General features: G+C 39.9%; 1 protein-coding gene across 1 annotated transcript; it reads left to right on the top strand.

Annotated features, from left to right (window-relative positions):
* Positions 1-146: 146 nt before the first annotated feature.
* Positions 147-507, top strand: LOC117148080 (osteocalcin 2). Its single transcript, XM_033315288.1, has one exon. It carries the CDS (start codon positions 157-159, stop codon positions 505-507), a length of 351 nt encoding a protein of 116 aa, XP_033171179.1. The 5' UTR covers positions 147-156.
* Positions 508-23,931: the final 23,424 nt, after the last annotated feature.

Here is a 23,931-nt window from a genome sequence, read left to right as displayed (position 1 = left end):
TAAAAACAAACAACAAAATCCGAATTTGCTCTAACGTATGTTGTTTTGTTAACATTGTTAGGCCTCAATGACGCAGAGAGGCCCATTGGCACCTATAAATAGGGTAAACGGAGCCTGGACTAGACCATCCAGTCTTTCGATTAACTCTGACTCAATATGAAGCTCCACTGGCTGCTATTCGCAGTCGTACTGATCTGTGCCCTGTACAGCACTTCGGGCACGGGCAGTTCCACGGAAACCAACACCAGCACCGAGTCCACCACCGTGGCGGGCAGTAGCACTTCGACCGCCTCGTCCTCCTCCTCCACCTCGGACACCACCGAGGCCAGCAGCAGCAGCAGCGATTCGTCCACCAGTTCCAGCAGCTCGTCCTCCAGCTCCAGCAGCTCCTCCAAGAAGAAGGCTGCCGCCAGGAGGAAGAAAGCCGCTCGCAGGAGGCGTCGTGCCGCACGCAGGAGGCGTCGCGCCGCCCGCAGGCGCGCCCAGCGCAGGCGCAACAGGGGTTAGACTGGAAGCCGATTGGGAATCCACTTATTCAACTTTTTTTTTTCCAACACTCTCCGTTGATCCTCGGATCGGCAATTTAATATATTCCCGGCTATGGTAATTGCATGAAAAATATTCAAAAGCACTTTCAATTTATTTGTGGTCTGGTCTGGCAGCAACAAAATTCGGATGGAAGGGGCAGGACTTTAATTTAACGGCACCATTCGAGTGCACTGAATCGGTTAGCTTGATTGCTATTGTTGTTGCTCCAAGGGTGACGGGTTGAAGTTACGCCCAGAAATGAACTCATGCCCACCCTCGTCGCACGGGGCTGCAATAAAAAAGCAACAAGTTGAAGGACCAGGCAAGCAAAAGGCAAAAGCCAAAAGCCATCAAGCTGCCCCATTCCGAGTCCCTTTCCATTTGCAGTGCTCATTGTATCCCATTGCCAATCCGAATCGGAGACCTCGACCACCACCGAAGTCCATCAGCGATTCGAGCGCATAAAAAGTGGTTATGACCCAGCGGTCGCGCCCACCATCCAAGTAACAGGTACCTTATAGTCGAGTTTCTGGCGATCTCCCTTTGAATGCACAATACGCTTCAAAATTTTATCATCTTGAAAGCAATACGGCGTACTATGTGGCGCATAAATTTAGGAACCACCTATATTGTTCTCAAGTCTTTCAGTTCTCTATAATGCGTACACCTGTGCACACATATCCTTGGAAATAGAATGTGTGTGAGTATGAGAAACATTGTTGCTCCTTCATTTCTCCATCGAAACGACAGGAGTAAGAAAAAGAAACGAGAAATATGCGTGATGGTGACATTCGTCTTCTGGCAAATAAAGGAGCGTTAGAAAGAGACAAAGGTGGAAGCGAGAGGGGACTAGAGACAGTGGTTGCCAAAAGGCAACTGCAGTGTAAAAACTTCTTCGATAACTTCAAAATTTCCCCTGATTTGGAGTCGTCAAAAACATTAGTGCCTTAAATTGCTGGCATAATCTCAAATAAAGTTAGACCGAAGTTATTTATTGCATTGCTTCATTTAATGTACATCCCAACCTGTCCGTTTCCCCGAGGACAAACTGTACTTATGTATATAGATATGATGCGCTTTGTGACCATTGATGTTGATATGCTCGACGTGACTCATGTATATTATACGTACGTACGCTCATGCACACGAATAATACGAATAAATGTGTTTCGCCCATAAACCACCCAGAAGAAAGAGACGGCTATGTGGGCGTGGAAAGAGACGGGCATACAATTACTCCTTGTTTGTTCATGTCGGTTATTCCGTACTTTTTATTTTTGGAAAATTTTGGGAAATTTTCAATACCCTGCAATAGAATGTTAATAATGTTTTCAGTAGTGTGAAATTCTGTTATCTACATATCTAAAACTGCATCTGTAAACTAGATGTAGATTTATTAACAATTTCTCAAATTGTCTACTTGGCCCATCTTTGAATACACCCTCAACTTCAGTGCAGTTCTAGTTTTGTTTTTTTTGCCAGGATTTCCTTCCTTTTTTTCCTGTCCTGTTTTGTTGTGTTATTTTGCTGGCATTGCCTTTGCCATTTCCTGAATGTGCTAAACCAATAAAGGAACTTTTGACATGTCTGCCGGCTGTTTGAATTGCGTCCTAATTGTGCCACTCAGTGTGTGTTTGTGTCTCTATAACCTTTCGTCTTTCGGCCAGAGACGACACCCACTGAGATTTTCATTCTCGCCCGGCATATTTGTCGCCGAATTTCGAAATTCCTGGTAAGGTGACTCCAATTATGCTGGCATTTCAATCGATGTCAATCAATCAATCAATTAGCACCGCGCCTCGTCTATGCATCAATCAAATGCAAGACCCAAAAAGCCGCCTCCAATACAATAAGGATCAATTTTCCAGGCTATCCCCGCCGACTTGGCTTCAGTTCAATAGGACGACTGCGGCATGTCCCGAATTCCGGGGAAAAAGAGGTTGAATAACATTCAGCTGGGCTAATTATTCCCTTTATCACCCGCCCTTCTCTCAGTCAACATCATCAATCTTTCGGTTTCCCCAGCAATTTGACAGCGATTGCGACATTTACAACTGTTCATCATCAGTGGATTTAGCCCCGGCTAATCTCTGCCACATTTAAGAGAATTCGAATAAAAACGATTCCGGGGATACGAAGAATTAGGCGGACTTAGCAAGGATTTTACGGAATGAGTCGGCAGCAGGTGTACTTATGAAATTTATGGTATATTTTAAACAACTCTCTGCCACTGATCCCAAATTTCAAAGCAATTTACAGCTTAAAGGGAAAATGTAATTATCTATATTTTGGCCGTTTCAAATCTGAGTGCTCCCCGTTTCTTAGCTATAAAATACTAACTCATTACCAATATTTGCCAACGCGTCATTTATTTACCCTGCCGCTTTTCCGGCAATTTTCCTTTGCACGTCTTGGGGTCAGAATGCCATGCACTCAATGCGTTGACAGGTAAGCGTGGCACGGGGTCATGGGTTAGTTGGACCTTCAACAACAACAACAACACCGCACCGCAAACAAAGTGATTATATGTACGCGTACATACTTTTTGGAACATTTTACTGCACGCAATTCCGCAGACAAGACCACGGATTAATGGAATATATTATATGTACTGCTAACTAGTATGTAGTTAGCGTGTCTCTCCTATTGAAATCTGCGCCAGCTAACTATCATAATTATTATTGAATTAATCTATTAGGCGAGCCCCAAGGACTCCGTTATGTTGGCAAGCCGACCCTGAATGTATAATTAACGTTGCATATCTTTAGTCGGCGCTCCGTGCATTATTTAGTTTTAATTATTTAATGAAATAGTTAATGTCACTTAATGTGCAATTAAATGCATTGCCATGCGTTTGTTGTTTGATGGATTTACCTTTTAACGGTTTCTTAATTGAGAAGGTAAGCCCGGCATTTTGGTCAATAATTTAAAATTAACACCTGCCCCCGCCCACACATTTTCCCCTCACCATTGGTCTATTTTAGTGCGCAAACCCACACACGAGGCAATCATTTTCCATCTCTTTCCGTTCCGTTCCTTTGTTTTTTTCTCTTTTTTTTTGTTTTTTAGCCAGGTAAACCACATTTGTTTGTGGCTGACTGAAAATCAATAACCCAAGCCTCACCCCTTTCACCCTCTATTAATAGATCGAGCTGATGCGAGCTGCTCTCTTCTGGCCATGTTTCTATGGCCATGTTTTTGGGTCGAAATTAATGGCCTTTTGCCCAACCCTCATGGCCCATGAAACACAATTAAAGCGGCTTTGAGCTGCATTTTAGGGATTTTCCAAAGTAACCGAGACTACCGCAGCTGGATTGCTACATTTCTGAGTGGATGGATGCACCATCATTATTCAAGTTGAAGCACTTGAAATGCACTCTTCGATTAGAAAAATTTCTCAACGGCGCTGCAGTAAGTTTTCGATATTTATTTTCACATTTCCCAAAAAAAAGATACTTCTAATTCCACTGATTGCCAAAATGCTTAGACCATTAAAAAGCATATAACATTTTTCTCAGCTTAATAATAAAGGGGTAATGTTCGAGCTGCTTTTTCCCGCAGATTGTCCATCCTTACGAGGTAAATGGTGACATGTTTCGACTCCGACTTGGCCTCATCATAATGTGGCTGGATCTTGTCACCCAGAGGCTGCCACAAATGGCCTGGTTATCAAAATAAGAACAACCATTACACTGGAAAATAATATCAAACTCTAATTAGAGCTTAGAGATGAACAACATAGAGAGTTTCTTTGAGTGCAAGGTTTCTCGTGTTTTGGAAAGCCTGTTGAAATGTGTGGGAAAATGAAAATGGAGTAAGAGCCTCTGCCGGGCATACAAATGGCTTAATTTGACGAACTGGCGAATTTGCCATTTGCATGCGTGTCTAAATGTGTACAAATTTTTGGGGATTGGCAGAGGGCAGTTTGCGAGTGGCCGAGAGCTTCTTAAACCACTTTTTATGCCAGAAAACCATATTCCAGTACTGGTTTTTATTTGCCGATGTGGTATTTTTTTTATGGGCGATCCAATCGTTTTTATGGCGAATACGAAGCGAAAATCACAGAAAATATGATGAAATTTAACAGGGCAGGAGAAATTAAATAAATGAATTCAGAAAATTAAATAAACAAGTGACTGAGGCGATTTGCAAGTTGCTCTCAAGTGTTAGAATCAATTGCTTTATGTGTTATTTAAATAAATATATAGTTTAACTTTTTTTGCATTTGAACTTACTTAAATTGTTCGGTTTTCTTCGAACGAAAACAAATTGGTACGAAGTGGTATAAAAGTTTTAATAAAATTGCCAGCCGACGAAATATTTCCTGCTTATTCTGCATTGATTGATTTCGAAATCAATTTCCTAATCCTTTTTGGGTCGAAAACCAATAGTTCCCGCTCGTTTTCAAGTTCTATATGTGTGCTGTACATGTGTGGGCTCCTGTTCTAGTTATCCTTTCAGGATATTCGGGCGTGTTGCTGTCGTAAAGTTGTTCGAGTTCTGTCCAAGGACACCCGCTTGGCTTCATAAAAATAGTTGTAAATTCCCAAGCAGTCTGCATAAATTTAGTGCGGGTCCCGGAGCTCCGGATGCCTCAGAATCCCACTCCCCGTGTAAACATGCCACCCCATCCTCCCCCTGTCCGTAACTTTCACACGTCGTTTCATTTCTGGGCAGCTGTAAAAAGTGACGCAACTTTCGTACACATTGTCAACAGTCGTAAATTCTTCCCGCTCCTGGCTAAGCTTGATTATCCTGCTAGCTGCTCAACTAGGGGAACGGCTCTCAAGATGTTGTCCTGTTTCCATCACAAAAGGACACTGGCAGAAATAAGGGAAGGGAAATCCTTAGCAAGAACTGATTGTTCGTAAGTATATGTACTTTGTAGATGTACTATTCTGAAAAACCACCCAAAAACTCTCACTACTCCGTTTTGGGTAATTATATTTTGCCCCGCTACTTTGGACTTGCGAATTGTCCGGATTCCGACATTCCGCCGGAATTGGACACCTGTCCGCAAAAGTGTGCAATGGTATTTTGTGCAACAGTTTGCCACAACAACACGATGTCCTTGCTGCTCCTTTCGCCACTTTTCTTACTGCCCCCCACCTTCCCCGCTCCTCCACTTCACCGACCTTCTCCTGACCACACCATCTGTGCTGCTCCTTGCAATGGCATTTATGATTTGTTGGCTTCCAACTTCGTTGGTTGACTTGGGTTCTTGGGTTGCGGAGCGGGTCGAGCGGGTCCACCTGCCGCTTGACAGCTGTCACTGGGAGTCCATATGTCCGCTCACACGCAGGCGGATAAATAGACGTGCACAGCGAGAAAGGCAAGCAAATTCCCTAGCCAATTCATCAATTCTTTGATAATAATTCTTTCAATATGAAAATAATGGCAAATAATAATAAATAGGACTTCAAAACTTCTATTTCAAAATTGTAACAACCCACTCATGCTTGTTCGCAGTGTATAAGCTGGCTGATATATGAGCAGATACAGTCATTTTGCCGGGCTGGCAATTCCATTTTCACTTCTCGACAGAACGAATTCAATTACAAGCCAAGCAAAATGTGCGAGAAAATCCAAGGAGGGGCGGTAAAATCTGGGCAGGGCCAAGGAAAACCCAGCCAATGTCCTTGCACACATACATCTGTTTAGCTAAAATTAAAATCATATGCATGAAATGAGCGCGAAATTGAAATGGAATGAAATGAAATAAATGAGGAAAATGGGGCGAGCGATGACGGAGACATTCCGGCATTTCCATCTTCGTTTCTCTCGTTCCACAGCGTTCAGTATCTGTATCTGTATCTGAATCAGTATCAGTGTCAGTTTCATTTTCATTTTCATGTCTCAGTTCAGCTGCTCTTTAATCTCAGCATTGGCGACATTGACACAAAAGTCAGGCGCAAACTTCAAAACAAAGTTTAACGAACTCGAAATGCTCTAAAGCGTGATGGAAAAACTTTGTTGCACTTTCCTGAAACTGCGAAATTGCAAAAAACCTGCGCAAGTAGAGTGCCAGCTAATTGGCAAGCGCGGAAAATTGAGCGGCCAAAATAGCCGTTAAATGTAAGCATTTCCATAGAATGTGTTCTATTTCGTATGAATTATCCACTTAAAGTGCTCTACATATCCCATATACGGAGTTTTCACTGTCAATCAATATCATTTCTTACTTTAGCTTTCACCTCATGGCATATTCAGTTAGCTTATCTTGGCGCGCTCTTTGCCACTTGATGACATTTTCCCAGGCGCATCTGCCCGAGAGGATTTTCCAAGTGCGTACTCACTTACATTCACCGCCCATTTCCCAGCTGCTTTCGCCGCATTTTCCCACCAATGCGGTCGCATCCGTTAAAGCTTTAACTTGTTGTTGTTTGCCTGTCGCTTTTCGGCATGTGCCGGAAAAACCAACCACCCACCCACCACCCACCTGATGGTCGCAGCCAGCCCCCGCACCTCCCCCCACCGCTACCCCTCAAAAGCAGTACATCTCCGCAACAGCCCCTAAAACTAATTTATTTACCTAGAACCCAACTGCTGACGCCTATTTGTATGCAATTAATTTTCTTGTGCCCCTCACCCAAGACAAAACAAAATTTAGAAAAAAAAAAAAAAAACAGAAAAAAGAAAACCCAGGGTCGTGGTCTTGGGAAATGATCAAAATTAATGGCTGTGGTAATGCGTAAAATACCAAATGGGGACTTGCAATTATTATATTTTCACAGGAGCGAATAAAATGTATTTTAAATTATTGCATACCGTTTCAAAAACCTCTGAATTGAATGGAATAAGGCAAAAAAAAAATTAAAAATTAAATTAAATAAATCAATATAATATATAATATAATAAATTATATAATATAAATAAATATAACTTTTATATATTATTATAAATATATTTTTTGAGTTTTACGACTTGTTCAGTAATTATTGTAAATTATTGATAGAAAATAAGAACCTAAACTACAGACTTATTTAGTTTTTACTAGAATTCAGTGTATTTCCATATTTACGATGCCTTTGTCTGTAGTCAAATCAACTAAATGGCCACCAAAGTCCCGAAAAATGCCCATCCGCCTGTCAGAGATCTAATGAAAATTGATGTTATATGATTTACACTTTTCTGCGGCCATTTTATTGTTTTTCCCCCACCCCGCTACTTTGAATAGAGGGGAAAAAAACGCAAATGAAATGAATGTTTGTGGAGTGGGTGGGAGTATCAACGGAAATTAATTAATTTCGCGGAGCGAGAAGGATACTCATTAATTGATTGCCTGCTGGGAAAAACTCCTGTGTAGTCACCTTTAAAATTCTTGAAAATTAAATATAATGTTTAAATTGCAATTTACTTCTTTTTGTTAGTTAGTAGTTAGAGTTTCATTTTTGTAGATTTTAATGTTTCATGTTTCATATTCATGTATATCATACCATTATAAATTTATGTTGGCCATTGTATTGAAACAACTTACCTGAAAAGACAAGAAAAAATATCAGTTACAGAACGCGAGGCAAATGCATAATTCAACTCTTGATGATGGGCACTTAAATAATTTCTAATGGCGCATTTTAATGGGGCTAATTGGCAGGGATACTTTATATTTCGCTTTATAATTTCCGCACGCCAAACCCATTTCATGTATAATAATTCTCCTACTTGTTATACGAAAGGGGGGGCTATTAACTGTCGGTGGCATACGTGGCATACGGCAGTTGAATGAAGGTTGCGGTCAAAACAAAGCCACGAGCCATCGGGGGAAATGCAAGGAAATGGTGGAAAGCCGGGTGGAAAATCAAGGGAATAGTATGAAGTTTTAGAGGGCCCCCAAACAGTGGCCATATCCTGTGGTCTGGCCTTCGGTTTGCCGGGCCTGTTGCTTTATTTGTGCATTTATTATTTGTGGAAAACGCTGCGTATACGCAATCTGGTTATACAACCCCTTTCGTCGAAAGGAAGCGGAAACCCCCCTCCGAGTTTTAAATTGTCAAAAGCGATTCACGAATTTTTCCATATTCCCATTCCCTTATTCCGTAAGTTTTCCCTTCTTTCTACCCGTCCGGCAATTCCATTTGCCCCGGATTATTATTCAGTTTCATTTTGCATTCTCCTGCGCAGAAATCAACAAAGTACCAATGGGGCAGGATGTCAACAATTCAGCAGATGATAAAATGGCATAAATCTTTAAATTGTCCAAAGATCAAGAAAATGAAACGCATAAGCAAGTAGCAAGGCGCTGAGTGGAAAATGGCTACATTAAAGTCAACATAAGCGAAAAGCTCTTTAATTATTTACACAGCCCAACTTGCTTTTTTCGAAAACACTTTTTAGTTGGAATTCAGACATTGTGCGTGTTTTCCTACCTGGGGATGAGTTCACAATCGATGGCAGTCGGGAAAAGTCAGTAGTAGTCGGGAAAATATGCCCACATTCCACATTTTCAGTCACGTTTCGTTGTTAGCTTTCCCATTTTATTCCATGGGCTGAAACATGAACAACCCCCAAAGATGGACTTTAACCCTTTGCGGAATTAACTAAATGAAATTCGAACGTGTCGGCGACCGATTAACCCTAAACTCGTGGCTTGCTGGCTTGCGGGGGGTTAAGGCACCGCGCCTTGACAAATGATGCACTCGAATGTCAACATTTAATTGCATACACGTAACAAGTTGAAATTGAAAATTAATGACAGCCTTTCCGACCGCAAAATTGACATTCGATTCAATCGGGCGACAAAAGCTCATTTCGCCCATTGAACGCCAATAATAAATAAATAAAACGCGTGTACTATGCGCCGATTAAAGTGATATCGTTTTAACAATTCACCATAACCGCAAAACAAATTGCATTCGTATGAAAATGGAATTAAAAATACAATTTTTGATATTTTTAAAAAAGTCAAATTAAATCTTAAGACAGTAGTTTAAGCAAATGCCTTGCATATAAAAGAATTAAATTACTTAGCTTACATCGAGTTTTCCCATTTAATTAAAAAACAAAAAGCATTTTGCTCAAGAAACCTCGTTTCGCATTAAAGGTCTTGTGCCGAAACAAAGTTCCACTCAAATTAAATTAACAATTAAAAGATTTGCTTTGAACCCCAAGAGTCGGTGAAAAGTTTTCGAAACTACCGAAACTTCCACTTAAAATCTCGCCTTTGATTAAGATTGTAATCAGTAATGTAGCTGATTATTAGGGGCAATGGTTAAGCAAGTGGGTAAAAGGGTTAAGGTTATTTGAGGTTTTCCTTTGCTCTCCGGCGAATTTAATGCGGAGACCCAAATCGCATGACAAACCACAATTTTTATTACAGGCAAGGCGGAAAAACGTAATACAGCCGAAAGAACTTTTCATTTACTTCGCAATGACGTCACAGTTGAAGACCCTCTCTCCACCCATAAAATTTAATACTAGCAAGAAATGAGAAATGAGCGTAACAATAATAACATAATAAATGTAAATTAAAGTTTTTCTTGCCAGTTTTGTATTTGTAGTTCTACATAATATTATTTACTATTTATTTAGAAAAATGTGTGTTAGATTAGCTCACACCACGCATATTAGTATTATTTGATTAAGTATTTATTTATTTTTCCAGTTACATTTCTTTATATATATGTCACATTATCAAAGGAAAGCAATTTCATGGGCCAACACAATTTAAAAACTGCGGTTATTTTCCTTTGTCTTTGACTTTGTTGCCATCTTTTTGGCAGGGCTTAATTTTCTTTTGCACCGAATTATGCCGAAATCGCTTTGTGTTTCCTTGTTAACTTTTGCATTTCATTTTCCATTTTTGTCCATTTGCGTTACAAGGAGTTTGCCTTGGGTTTTCCCGGCTTCTTCGTGTTGTATTTTTGAATTTCATTTTTCTGTCAGCGGCACTCAAGTGAAGCCCCGCGCTTCTGTGCCTTGTGTTTTGTTCTCGACAGAAATCCTGGGCGCATATCCTTTTAATTGAAAACACTGGAGGAGCCCGCGGCTGATGGCGAATCCGCGGACCGACTTTATATAGAAATAATAACAATAACGATTTAAATTAAGTGCACAGGGCCCGGAGTTCGTTCTCCACTTTTTGTTTTTGAATAAGTAATCGTTTTTAATTTAGCAAGTACGTGACAGTTGCGACTCTCGACCGGATCTCCTTTTCGCACCTCAGTCGAAAGTCACGTGGGCACATTAAGTGACAAATTTGCGGAAAATCTAAAATCTAAAATCTCAAATTCCAAAAGAAGCAACACGCAGCACGAGCAAATGAAATGGAAACAAAATACTTAAAGTTGAATGTTAATTTTCACCGTGCCTTGCAGGGCGGTGGAATGGTAATTTCCATTGATTTTTCCAACCAATTGAATAACGGGGAGATTTCCACGACTTTTTCATTTGAATGGCGGTGCTAAATTTATTAATTGCTCATCTGGTTGCCTTAGTTAACAATGATAAGCTGTGCTCCTTTTAAAACAAATTCATTAAAAAGTTAAAGAAGTAAATAAATTATCGGTCTCTTTCATTACAGTGCTCACCTTTTAAGAATGTAAAAGAATATTTTAATTTAGACTAAATAGCACCCAAGGAGTACAAAAAGATGAGCTTCATTTTTGAGAGCCTGGCATACCGAAAATCATTTTTAAATGCCCCAAAAGGCAAACGAGCGTAATTTTATCGATAAGAAAGCCACCCAAAGGGCACTCAGATGGGTGTGTGTATATATATATGTATATATATATTATTATGTTTATTCCTTCTCACTTAATTTATTGTAAAATGTTAAATTTCACGAAGCGGAAATGTTTATTAGAGCGGAAATTGTTATTTTTAGTGTGATGGGCAGGTTTGTGGTTGGCTTGGAACAAAGGCGACAAGACCGGTAAAACAGGATTCCGAAAGGATGCCCAGGATTATATGTATGGGTGTGTGCTGCCTTTTCCTCGCTCAGCTGCCAACAATTAATTTATTAATATTTTTCCTTTTCAGCCCACGTGGCGTATGCTCAACTTATTAAGTATACGAAAGCCAAAGGCCTCGTGCTCAAAACGATATTCTGCCTGCCTGTTAATTAGCTTTCTCCTTTTTTCACTTTCACCGCCTTAATTAAAAAAAAGGAAACGCATCATTTTTTTCACAGTTTTCGCACAGAAAGAGGAATGGGAATAAATAAACCTATAAATTTATAAACGCTATCATTTAAACAATAAAAATCAAGTATTTAGGGACAATCGATCATTTATGTTGGCTATGAGAACTTTCGTTGGATGCCACTGAATTTTTCAGCTTGCAATTTACATATTTATTCGGTTACCATTTTCCCCCTTATTCAGCACTTGAATATTTATCGAGGCTTAAGCCGCTTTCTGCATTTTATAGATCTCTCGCCCATATTTCCCATTTGGTTTTCCCAGCTGCGACCGAGACAATCGGAATCTGCTTAAAAATGTTCGTTTAAATTCTTAATGCAAAATAGCCGCTTGCCACAAGGAAACACTTCACTGCCCGTCCGCAGCATTTCAAATTAATGTTACAGCTGCCAGTTACCAACTTGAAGTTAGTCGTCCTTGGGCCACCTTGCGCTATAATGAAGTGGCAAATAAATAGCCATTCCCCCGCTCTGCTACCCCTTTGCCACGCCCACTGCCAAATAGTCCGGGAAAGCTGTGCAAAAACAAGTCGGAAAAGCTGAAGGCAAGCCCAGAGTCCAGACTTCCTTGAAGAATTGCCTAATAAATGCGACTGGTTAGTTTGCCATTTATAATGGCCACTATAGGGATTATTCCCTAGCGTAAAGCATGCCGGTTATAACCTATTTTGTATATACTATATATTTTCCATTTCATTTTTAAGCGTACCTAAAAACCTTGGAATGTTTATACCACAAACTTTATTTGAAAGAAAGGGTATTTATTTGCATACCTTGAGCCAAGCTTTTTTCTAACAATTGCTCCTTTTCTGGCAATTCTTCACCGCGACTTTGAGACAGAGAAAAATAAACCGCTGCATACTTATCTGGGCAAAAGCGCAGTTCCCTGCACAAATTTACATGCAAATTAAATGCAATAAATTCGTCGTCGTTATTGTTTGTGCTCTCTCATCTGCGATGACGTCATCCGCGGCGGGAAAAGTTACCGTAAAACTGTGGAGACGCCCTGCTGCTGCTGCCGCTGCTGCCGAGCGTCTTGGCCAATTTACATAAATCAGACTCTCGCCACTTTCTCCACTGGCCATAATGGAAACGCCTTAGCCTGCCTGCACTTAATGCGAGTTAATTTGATTTCGCTTTGGCATAAAAGAACAAAATAAATAGCAAGCGATTAATGCTCCGCTCGCCGTTTATTCAAGAATTGCAATTTGCCAGCGGGTCAATGGAAATACCAATGTCCAGGAAATGCGGCGACTGATGAGGTCAGAGTTCGATGTGGCATGTAAATACGTTCAAAGCTCAAGGAAAACAGAAGCGAAAGGGTAACTAACTAAACACGACAGTGGGATTATATTATATCTGCATAGTTAGAGTAACTACCATAAATGTTACAAATAGTTATACAACTTCAGTTGAATTTTGTTACAAATAGCTCATGTCAGTTCAGCACTATATAAATTGTCCAACGATCAAATCTCCATGGTCAGCTGCTGAATAACTCACGTTCTTTGATTGGTGACAGTGGGGCGATGCTTTTGTTTCCCCGCTGTGGCAATTATATCATTTTCTCAATGGATATACAAGAACAGCCCGCACTCCACTCCTCCCCGTACAGATTTCATTGCCAAGGTATCCCACTGTGCAATGAATGACAGCAAAATAAATGAAATTGAGCGTTCAGCTCACGCCTTCCAATTTCACCCGGAAAATTCGCCGTTTTTACGGCGTGGAGACGGCGAGGAGAGGGTGAAACATGGAAAATCGGTAAATAAAAAAGAGGACAAGAGCCTGGCAAAAAGTTAAGGAAAATATTTACAAACGAATTAACGTAATGAAAGAAACTAGCACAGATATAGCACAGCCAGGTTCAAAATAATGGATCTAGGTAAAGTAAGTTGATTAACATTCATAACTATGTTATATATCTTTTTTATAAAAACACATGAACATTAGTATAGTTTTCGTTCCTATCACATACCGAACAATAACAATAATTTCCTTTTAATTATATTGTAATTACTTGTGATGGTGGCAGCCCTATAGATCCATAAACAGATAAATGCGCATTACAATTCTGATTTTTTCCGATAACAGACTATTTACAATTGCGCTGAGCAATCTGACGGGAACAATTTACATTGACCTTGGCCCACAGCTCTCGATGGAACCATCTGGTCATGTCAAAAGCCAAACAACCAACTTGAAGAAATATCCAGAGGCGAAACTAAATTTAGTATTTTATGCTTCTGAGGAATGGAAAATGAAAATGAAAATGAGGCGAGGTGAGGGAAAACGTCAAAAAGAGTATTGATGGAAAAATTTTGAAAAAAGTGTTTATCTTTTCAAGGGGAAACGATCATATACATATGATGTTATGTGTTTTGGCAGCAGATGATTCCAGACAGTGTACGACGCATCATAAATTTCCTAGCTTTTTTTAGACCAGCTGACAAAGTTTCAGATATTTAGGATTAATAATTTATTATACGTTTTAATATACGTGAATTCTTGTCTATTTCGTAGACATTATATACTCCAAATTATTCCGCGTCTCATCGCTTTCAATCGAATATCCCTTCATTTTGCCCACTACTTTTTTTTCCATCCGGCAACTGTGCGTATACACATTTAAATACGTATACGACATGCTGGCTCTTTGAAGCATTCTTTAAATATTTGCAGACAAGACTCAAACAAAACTCTTTGACCATCCTCCGATGTATTTATCGCCCACTCGATTGCCTCCTTTCAGAGCTATTTTATGGCTGTTATTGTGCTTTTTTAATGCCTCGAATATATGCGGCTATATACACGTATCGATTGCAGGAACAATGCCAGCCCAGCCGATAGAAAATTCCCTTTGAGCCCGTCCCAAGACCAAAACAAATAATCTTCTGCCACTGCTGCTGCCGCCGAGAAAAGGCTTATCATATTGTATCTGAAAGTCTAATTTCGAACGGCAACTGGAACTGGAGAATTGGAACTGTCGGCCACTTTAGTTACTTTGCCTACATTGGCTACTTTGCCGGCATTAAAATTTCGTTTATTGCCAACCGGGGAGCTGTTAAGTCGTCAAACGGAAGGGAATATTCCCATTCAGTCCTAAATAAAGTATCTTCCTCTGTCCACGACGAAGCTGATAATACTCTTAGAGCTTTTCGCCGTTGGCCTTGCCAACGAAAACGATTTGCAGCTCAGATTCAGTGCCATACTATTGGATTGCTCTGGTTAAATGTGGTAAATTTAATATATTATTATTACATTTTATGAATCATTTTAAAGCTGCATTTACCTTTGTTTACTATTAGCTATCATGAAAACGCTCCAACACGCTCAAAAGTCAAGCTATCCCGCAGTGAAAGTGTATTTTTTTCCAGCTGGTCTATTGATATGTCTGATGAGAAATGTTGGTTAAGCGTTAGACACATGTAGCAATGTGTATTTTCCTTTTTTTTTTTCTTTTTGTTATGCAAGCTCTGGGGATTTTTGGTGAAATTTTACCCCAATGACGGCTTTTCGATTCATCAGTTCAGTTGCCGTGTAATGAGCTGCTTCTAAAAAAAAATTACTAGACTAGAACACAATCGGTAGATACGTACGTACGTACACATGTGGACGCAATTGATTTAATTGAGATTAGAACACATCTGTGTCCGCAACTGAAAAACCCCGTTTGATGGCCCCCAATTCTATTGATACAGCAATGAAAATGCAAATTGAAGTGCACAGTCCACAGCTGCTTTGAGTGGGGGAAAATGCTCTAGCAAATGAAATCGGAGAAGCCAGGGAATTAGGGGCTACAGTGAATTAAGGGTGCGAGGTAACAACTAGCTGGCATTGCAAATCGGATTTGGAAACAAACTCCATTTAAGCAGAGATAATCGTACTGATCCACAAATTGTGCTATGCAACAAATTATAAACAATGCATAATAACATTAATTGCATTATGCCTCCTTGACCAACTTATCAACTTTATGCGAATCAATCTCTTTTCCAACGAAAGGTATCATCTGCTGTGATGCTCCCACTTTTAATCCATTTTGTTTGCGAAAAGTTTTCCACTGCAAAAGTCCATGGAAAACACAATGTCATGGTTAGCAACACCAAGGGATGAAAATCTCAATTATTTTCAGCATTAGAGTAAAATAGTGAGGGTTAAGTCTTGAAGCCCACTATTTGCCGTGTAGAATGCACCGCTACCAACAAGTGTTTTCATTGCAATTAGCGATGTTTCACCAGCCGGCAACTAGCAGCTTCATTCTTCATTATGCGCAAGTTGATGGTGGCCCACTTTTCTTGGGGCTAACAGATAGACGTGCCCATGACACGGCCACGCCCACAACTCACGCTTGACATTCAACGCCCCATTCCCAGTGGATCCTGATCCTGTGAGTGCTCTGGATTGTATGCACACACTGCAAGAAATTACGCGGCAGGCGAGGAATTGGAATTTTGCAAAATGTTTTTATTCAAAATACAATATTTTTATTCATTCCATAGAAAATGTTTATTGGTGTACGAAATCTTCCTAAAATACTTCCAAAGCGAGTATATATTTTTTATAGATATTTATGATAGATAGTTTCGCGCCAGTGTAGCAAGATGGAAAATGAGCAGAAGAAGTCGGAAGTGCTGTCACTTTGTATGAAAAGTTTTGCTGGCGTGTTTTTGAAATTTTCCCCGACAGCACAGAGAAAAGGGCGGAAATTGTCAGTGCACAATATCCGTTGATTTGTGCAGCATGAAAATGGGTTAAAAGGAGGAAAATCCATTGACACGAAACTGCAAGTCGCACAGCCCGAAAGGCCCAAAGGCATTTCAGCAAATTATGCATATTCCAAGGAAATGGATGCCACGCCCCTTTCGCCAGGCCTCCGCTCACCTAAGGGTCATATCGCATGACCAATTAGCAAGAGAAGTCCTTTTTTTCTCAGAGACCCAACAAGTTTCGAGACGTGAAAAGGGTTTTTCGGCTCGTCATTCGTTATTTACTTTCAATTCCCCAAATAACAAAGCGGAATTTTCCTATTTTTCCGCACACAAACATGCCGACAAAAAAAAAGAAGAGAGAAAAGCCCTTTGCGGTTCGCCTTGCCATTAACATAAAGCGGGAAATGGAATCGAAGGACTCTGCACATGGTGGGCCGAAATAAATAAATAAAAAAATAATATCAACGAATCGTGGCTGGGAGAAAATGTCTTGAAAAAGCTTGTTGCTATTTTTCCACAGCCTTTTTCTTCTGCTGCCTCCGTTTTTCCTTTATTTTTCCAGACCAACGCAAATCTCTGGGGGCCAAAACGTCCCAGAGCCCTCAGGTGAATGAAATAAAAAAGTATAAAAAATGGTAGAAGAATATAGAAGGGATGATGATATGGGGCTTACGTGGCAGGCCCACGTCCATATGGACGGCTGTCAGTCAGAAATCGAGTTTGGCAAACGGGAAAATGACTCGTGGATGCTCTTTTCGGGGGAAATACTGACCATACATACAAAAAATATGCATGAACTCAATAAAACAATAGCAAATCAAAAGGGAAAAAGTTTAAATATTTGATAAATAGTCCAAATTGGTAGAGAACCTTCAAGTTGAGGCATTGGGCATATAGAAAATATGGATTGCCTTATTTGAGCCATTTCCTTTTTGAACTTTTTTTGTTCGTCTTTGGCAGCAACACGTCGTCGTCATGGCCAAAAACTCATAAAGTATATTAACAAAATGTTCGATTGCACTTTACCTTTTAGCATTCTGCCTTTGCTACATTGCTTTCCTTTCTTTTGCCAGATTTTTTTCTCCCTTTTTGTTGCCTTTATGGGCTGTTGTCTGGGCTCCGCCCCCTGACTCTGCCACGCCCATCGCGCCAAACGCCTTGCATGACTAACAGATATCAATATGCCAGTCTGACTGTCAGTCTGCTTCCACGGGTTGCCATGTGGAGAAAACACACTATAATATATAATAAAAGAAAAAGGGTCCTGGCACAAATTCTCTTGTTCAATTTTTAAAGAGTTTCTCGCAAGAAATGCGCCTTATTACTCTACATATATGTATGTACTAAACCCATCGCAAAAATCTTAGCTACAGGGAAGTTGACCTTTTTGCCACCCAGGCGGGGAAATATGAGGCAGCTAAGGAAATTTGATATACCTTTAGCTGGGAAATTCGCTTGATCGCAGATAATTGAATGAAATCCGAGTTCATTTCAGCCCAAGTTAGCTGAGAGTGAATTTTATTCAAATTTAAAGTATTAAAGGGAATTTATTAAATTGGCAGAGCAACAAACGGCATTTTACTGTCATATTCTTCTCACATATCATTCCTCACATAACCGATTAATTGATCCATTAAGAATCGCCACAATCGATTCACGCCCAGTCTGGTCGATTGCTATTACCTCAACCATATTTTTTGTTGCGGAGCAATTCAACAATCGCACTTCTGTCATCCATGTGAATGGATTCGTTGCTCCAGTTATTGAATGGCAAAATGAATTGATTTAATTTGTGGCCAAAGTGTCGCCCATTAAACTTCGATGCTAACGAACTAAAATGTAGCTCTAAGCGAAAGGAATGTCTATGTCTGTGTTCGTGAGTATCTTGGGGCACGGTGTGTGTATCCGAGTGTGAGTGTGAGTATCTGTGTGAGTGATAGAATGCGAGTGTAGCAATCAAACTGTTGATTCCCGCCCAAGGGGCCAGCAAAAAAAATAATAATAAAAGTGGCATCCGCTTTCGCTGTTGCTTTCAATGTCCGCTTCTTCGCCCGCTACCACCCCGCTTTTCCCACCCCGCTTTTCCCACATTTTCCACCTTCCCCAATGCCATTGCCCCAAAGCAGCGCTGCCTGGTTGACAGCAGCAGGAAAATGGCGAAATAGACGGGCAAATAGAGTGAATTTATGCCAAATTCCTTTGCACTGACGCCAGGCAACCCACAATTCGCATCTACTTCAATCGTTATGGGTTATCAAAGGTTACGCAATATTTTGCTCAACTTTATGTTTTCATTTCGAATGCATTCGAAAACTATACTTAGTTGTAGCAGTAGGACAAATTCAGGTAAAAACACAAGATTGAACGATTTTTTCTCAATTGTATTTTGTTTGAATTGTATAAGTCATTTTTTGATTTTGTTATCACATGTTGTGCAAACTTAATAAAAAGTTCATCCGCAAGTTTTAATTACAATTTTAAAGCCCTAATACTTGATTTTCCCGCTATCGAGTGTCGCAGCCGTCAGCTTTTGGTCTGCTGTCCAATATCCTGCTGTGATGACAGCAATTTTAAAGTTTGGAAAACAGAGCTCAAAAACTTTCGCAAGCTAGACAAGTGCAAGTCGAAGTAAAAGTTTTCCAAGGAATGTGTGTGGGATGCACAGAATATGGAGCCATTCCCCTTTTGGAGCTGCCCCAAAAACCAAAAATAAAACAACAAACAAGAGAAGAGTATAGAAAAAAGTATAAACACATGCAACAGCTGACGTTGGCGTTGAGTAATCTAATTAAAAGTTTGTTGCAACTTGTTTTTTAATGATGTCACGCCTAGCGAAATTTGGCGCCAACCCCCCTTTTTATCAGCCCTTTCGAGGATTCTATTTTGCTTTAATTACAATTTATGGATGCTTCAAGTTTGCCGGTGGAGCAACAACAAGAATACACGAATTACGAAAAGGTAAGCGGCAGTCGAATGGGGTCAAAATGCCAAAAATGGAAGGAAAATTGCTCTCTTCTGTATGTAATTACATAAAAGCAACACCGAAAGAACACAGAGAAAAGCAAAGTTTAAACAACGAATTTTTCTACTAATTTGTTCATAACTTTCGTTAATTTTTCAATTTTATATTTGAAGAATGAAAGTCGACGGTGTTTTAGTATGTCTATTAATTAAATAGTGACTGATTTATTTGCTTAGTATTTTTCTCAGTGCACAGGCAGCTGGAGCTGAGAAGTCCGCCGTTACAAGGGCAACGCACGATGAAAATAACGGTGAAGGACCAGAGCGGGCTGAGAAAAGTTGAGTGAGTTCATTTGAGCGGAACTCACACACAAATACAAAGGTACAAAGGAAGCCGCCGGAGCGAGAGAGAGAGAGGGCGAAACGCCTGCGCAGTGGGTGGTGGCAGAGAGAATGGGCCGGCAGGACAATCCAAGCGGCAGGATTACAAAAGAGGCACACTGACTTGGAGAAATCAAAATTAGAAAATTAATATTTTGTTCAGTTTGGTAAAGTAGTTAAATCAAAAACCAAACATGTCTGAAAAACACCGATAAAATGACCAACTCAAGTGTAAGCTTGTCTTAATTGGGCAACATAAGCTTAGCTTTTTGCGAACCTTGAACCACTGTGCGCTGTGCTCGAAGGCATTGACATTGGTCGACAATTGTGTCAATCCAGGACACAGTAGTCACATATGCTGGGCTGCTCCAGCTGCTCAGCTGCTCGAGTGGCCAAATGCTATGGCTTTGCCTTGCTTTTGGCCAGATGCCCTGCTCTGGGTCCGAGTTCCTTCTTATGTAAGTCGCATCTGACAGCCGAAATAAAAAAAGGGAATGAATTAGGCCCTCAGCAGCGAAGTTGCCATGCTAAATTTGGATGGGGATTACATAGAGCCAGCTTTAATTGCTCTTGTGGAGCGAAGCTAACCGAAAAAGAAACAAAACAACATAAAACTGTGTAAATCAAAAGTAAAGAACGCACGGTCATAATTTAAATTACCTAAACAAACCGAAAATTCCCGAGAAAGAAGAGTTGGAAACTTTGCTGGCAATTAATAAAGTTTCCATCGTTGCCGGATTTTTCTTTTTTGTAAATATTTAGAAACGCCATCAAGCAGCTCCTTTGATATACTATATCTATGGGATAGAGCAGGATTTTATTTTACTTAAGTTTATTCTTATTTTAAACACACGTTCTTGTTTACATTTTGCGCTTGTTTGCTTGTTTTTTGTAAAGTTTAAGAGTTTGTCTGCAATAGAAAGTACACAACACATGCACGTACGTACATATACGTACATATATATACGAATTTTCCCCTTCCATTTTTTGTGGGGCACAAACATTCGCCTCGAGCAGTTAACAACGGCAACAAATTGAAAGGCTTTTGGCCGAAAAGGCAAACTATTTGATGGCTTAAATGAAATGAAAGCAGGTGGGTTAGAGGGTCAGAGGGTCCTTGGCTGCCCGAGTAAATATCCTTTGCGCTCTGATCCGCTGACCAGTGTAATCTGCTCAAATTTATCGCAAACTTGTTTTCCAAAAATCTGGCTTTGAAGCATTTGTGGTTTCCCAAGCGCCGACTTCTCGTCAACTGTTTGTGGTTTCTGCTGGGATATATATACAAATCTTTAAGAGATTTCGCATTCAGCTGAGAATGGCTATTATCAGTCTATTATTCTTGCAATTTACTAGATAGTCTCGAAATGCAAAATCATCAGTAGCAACAACATTATGTGTATACTGTAAAATGTTTATTTCATTGAGCTCGTTAAAAAGCATTCTTTAACACGTATTTTTCAGCCTGACAACGTCAAAGCAAATATTTCAATTAAGTTTCGCTGGCTTCAAAAATAACAAAAAAAAAATCTTGATGAATTTAAAGAGGACAATGTGCGTCTGCCAAAATATTAATAGAGCAATAATTCCCGATGATTTCTCTATTCGTTTTTATTCTGGCACAAATTGCCGACAATTATAGAGATGTTTGAATGTTTATTTTTGTCCCTGGCACCGAAAGTAATATTTTTTCGAACATTTAATTAACAGGCCGTTGGAATGGCTGACTAATAAAGATTTTCGTAAACAGAATTGGTCTGGTTAACAAGAGTCAAGGAAAGCCCGCCAAGAAATGAATGATGAAAGAATTACCCAAATTGTTTCCAAATGTTTATTTTTGTGTCTTGCGCAGTTTTCAGTTTGGCAAATTACGCATATTAATCTCGTTGATGCTTTTGAGTTTTTATTGTGCTGCCTTAATTAATGTTTTCCGATTTGAATTATTTCGCTCCGTCGCTGTAATTTTCCCCATGTCTTTTTCTTGCGCGGTCAGCGCTTTTGATTCATGTTTTCTTTGACTTTTATGCTCTGGCAGGTGACGAAGGGAAAGTGTTTTTCCTGGCATTGGACACCAATTTCTGCAAGCTTAAGATTGGACATAAAAACAAGTAAATGAAAAAAGAAGCTTGATTATTTGTAATCAATTTCGTAGTTTTGAGTATATTTCTTTAAAATTCTTTTCTCTTCAAGTAGGAGCAGTCTTACACAGCTGTTTACTTATAAACAATTAAGTTGATTACGCTTTATGAGCAGCCAAAGAACTTGTCTTAGTAGTAGTATTAAATGTACACCCACTGCAGAATTTCTGCGCAGACCAAAAGTGACAGACTCTGCATTTTAAATCGTATATACAATTTATTTAAGTGCCGCTGTGCTTTTGACAGTTTACGCGAAAAAAGGCAAACAAAACAATCGGAAAGTTTCGTTGTTCGTCCAAATTGCAGTTGTGAATTTGCATTGGCTGAATTATGCATGGCTCGTCCATCATGAATATTTTATTGCTTAATTTGTTCGCTAATACGCTTCATTAGGGCGAAGTTGGCAACACAAACTAATAACGTGATATATGGCATGAAAAATGCAACAATGTATTTTCAACGTGTTTTTTCCGCGTTTTTCGTCTAACAATGCTATCCAATCATGCTCGCTGGTTCACCCACCCTTTTCAGAGTGCATTTTCTAATTGCAACAAAATCCTTTTCAGTAATAGGAAAATTGTGTTTCGCCACCGCCATCAACATGCTCTTGGCAATTTATGCGTGTCGCGCAACGCGCTTTCACCCGTTCCCCCATTTGCCCAGTTTCGCAGCTTTCCAGCACTTCTCCTGCACCCTTCCATTTCCAGCACTGTTTCGCTGTAGTGCGCAAAAATCCACTACAAACCGGAACGTGTTTGAGAAAAAGACAATTTGCAGTTCATTCTAAGCCATTTATGAATTAAAACCACCAGTTCCAGTGCAGGGATATTGATTACTGCAGCTAGCATAAAATTGCGGCAATTATTTAGGCATTTATTTGATTTAGAATGCATACGAAAATGTCTAAATATAGGTCAGTATGAATTTCTAACCCGAAACACTCGGGAGAAAACTGCACTTGGTGCTCGCATAAAACTGAGATAGCAATTCTGCTATCAGCCACAAAAGCTGGCCCAATTGCACATGCAGATGACAATAATTTACTTGCCAGCTGCTGTTGCTCGAACTTTGTTTGCGTTTGGGCCAAATATTTGCTCAGCTAAGAACAGAAATAAAGGATAAAGGGCACGGGTATTTCGGGCCCACATGTGGCTGAGATTCGTTTTTGTGGTTACGGCGTTAAATTTCTGGCTCTGTAACGCAAACAAACGCATTTAAAGCCCGAACACAAATCGAGCACTTGAGTAAATAGCATTTACAGTGATTATTGTCTAAAGTGCACCAGCGGTTGGGGAAAAAAAACCATTCGGCATTTCCAAGCGTTCGGCAAACATTGGCCCACTTCAGAGATCAAAGCCGTGGCAAGTATAATGCAAACTCCAATTGATCGCCTTTCGATTTAGTTTGTTGATCCACTTATTCGGTTGTTCCTAAATTATGAACTAAATGGGAAAAAGTCCTTGGATTTAAAAGCCGTTTGAACCACTTGCCGCCATTCAGTGCAAATGAATGGGAAACATGAATAGTAATGCAAATGAAGGCTCTTAATCGGGTAAATAGATTGAAATCCCTTTAAACCAATTCAATTTGATTTTATTTCGAAAAGGTAAAAACTAGATAAGCTTATATTTGTTATAACGGATTAGTATCCATATGCAAAGGAAGACTGTACATTGGCATTTTGTGGAAAATAACGCAACATTAGTTGAACAACTTTCCGTACTTATGATATCGCATTATGGGCTACTTGGTTATGAACAGCATTTCAAGAGCTATTTATAGTATGTGTGCAGTACAGTTATCGAATGTGTGGAAGGGGCTATGTACTCGTAATTGTTATGCAATAGTTGTAGTACCTAATCAAGTTGTTGCTGCTGCGTTTGTATCTGGCTTTTGTCTAATTGCATTGGGGCCCCCATTGCATGATACTTAAATGCATTAAAGCCGACTCCCAATGGAATTCCGCAGTTCGACAAGCAACAAGGACGCAGGCAGGCGGACACGATGATGGAGTGGATATACACAGCATATGGGCAGGATATGTCATTATCCAGTTGCAATTGGTGAATTAAACAGC

Source organism: Drosophila mauritiana, chromosome X, assembly GCF_004382145.1.
Source record: "Drosophila mauritiana strain mau12 chromosome X, ASM438214v1, whole genome shotgun sequence".
In the NCBI taxonomy this organism is placed as follows: Eukaryota; Metazoa; Arthropoda; class Insecta; order Diptera; family Drosophilidae; genus Drosophila; species Drosophila mauritiana.
Note: the sequence above shows the minus strand (reverse complement) of the source record. Positions and strands in the feature narration are given on the sequence as shown.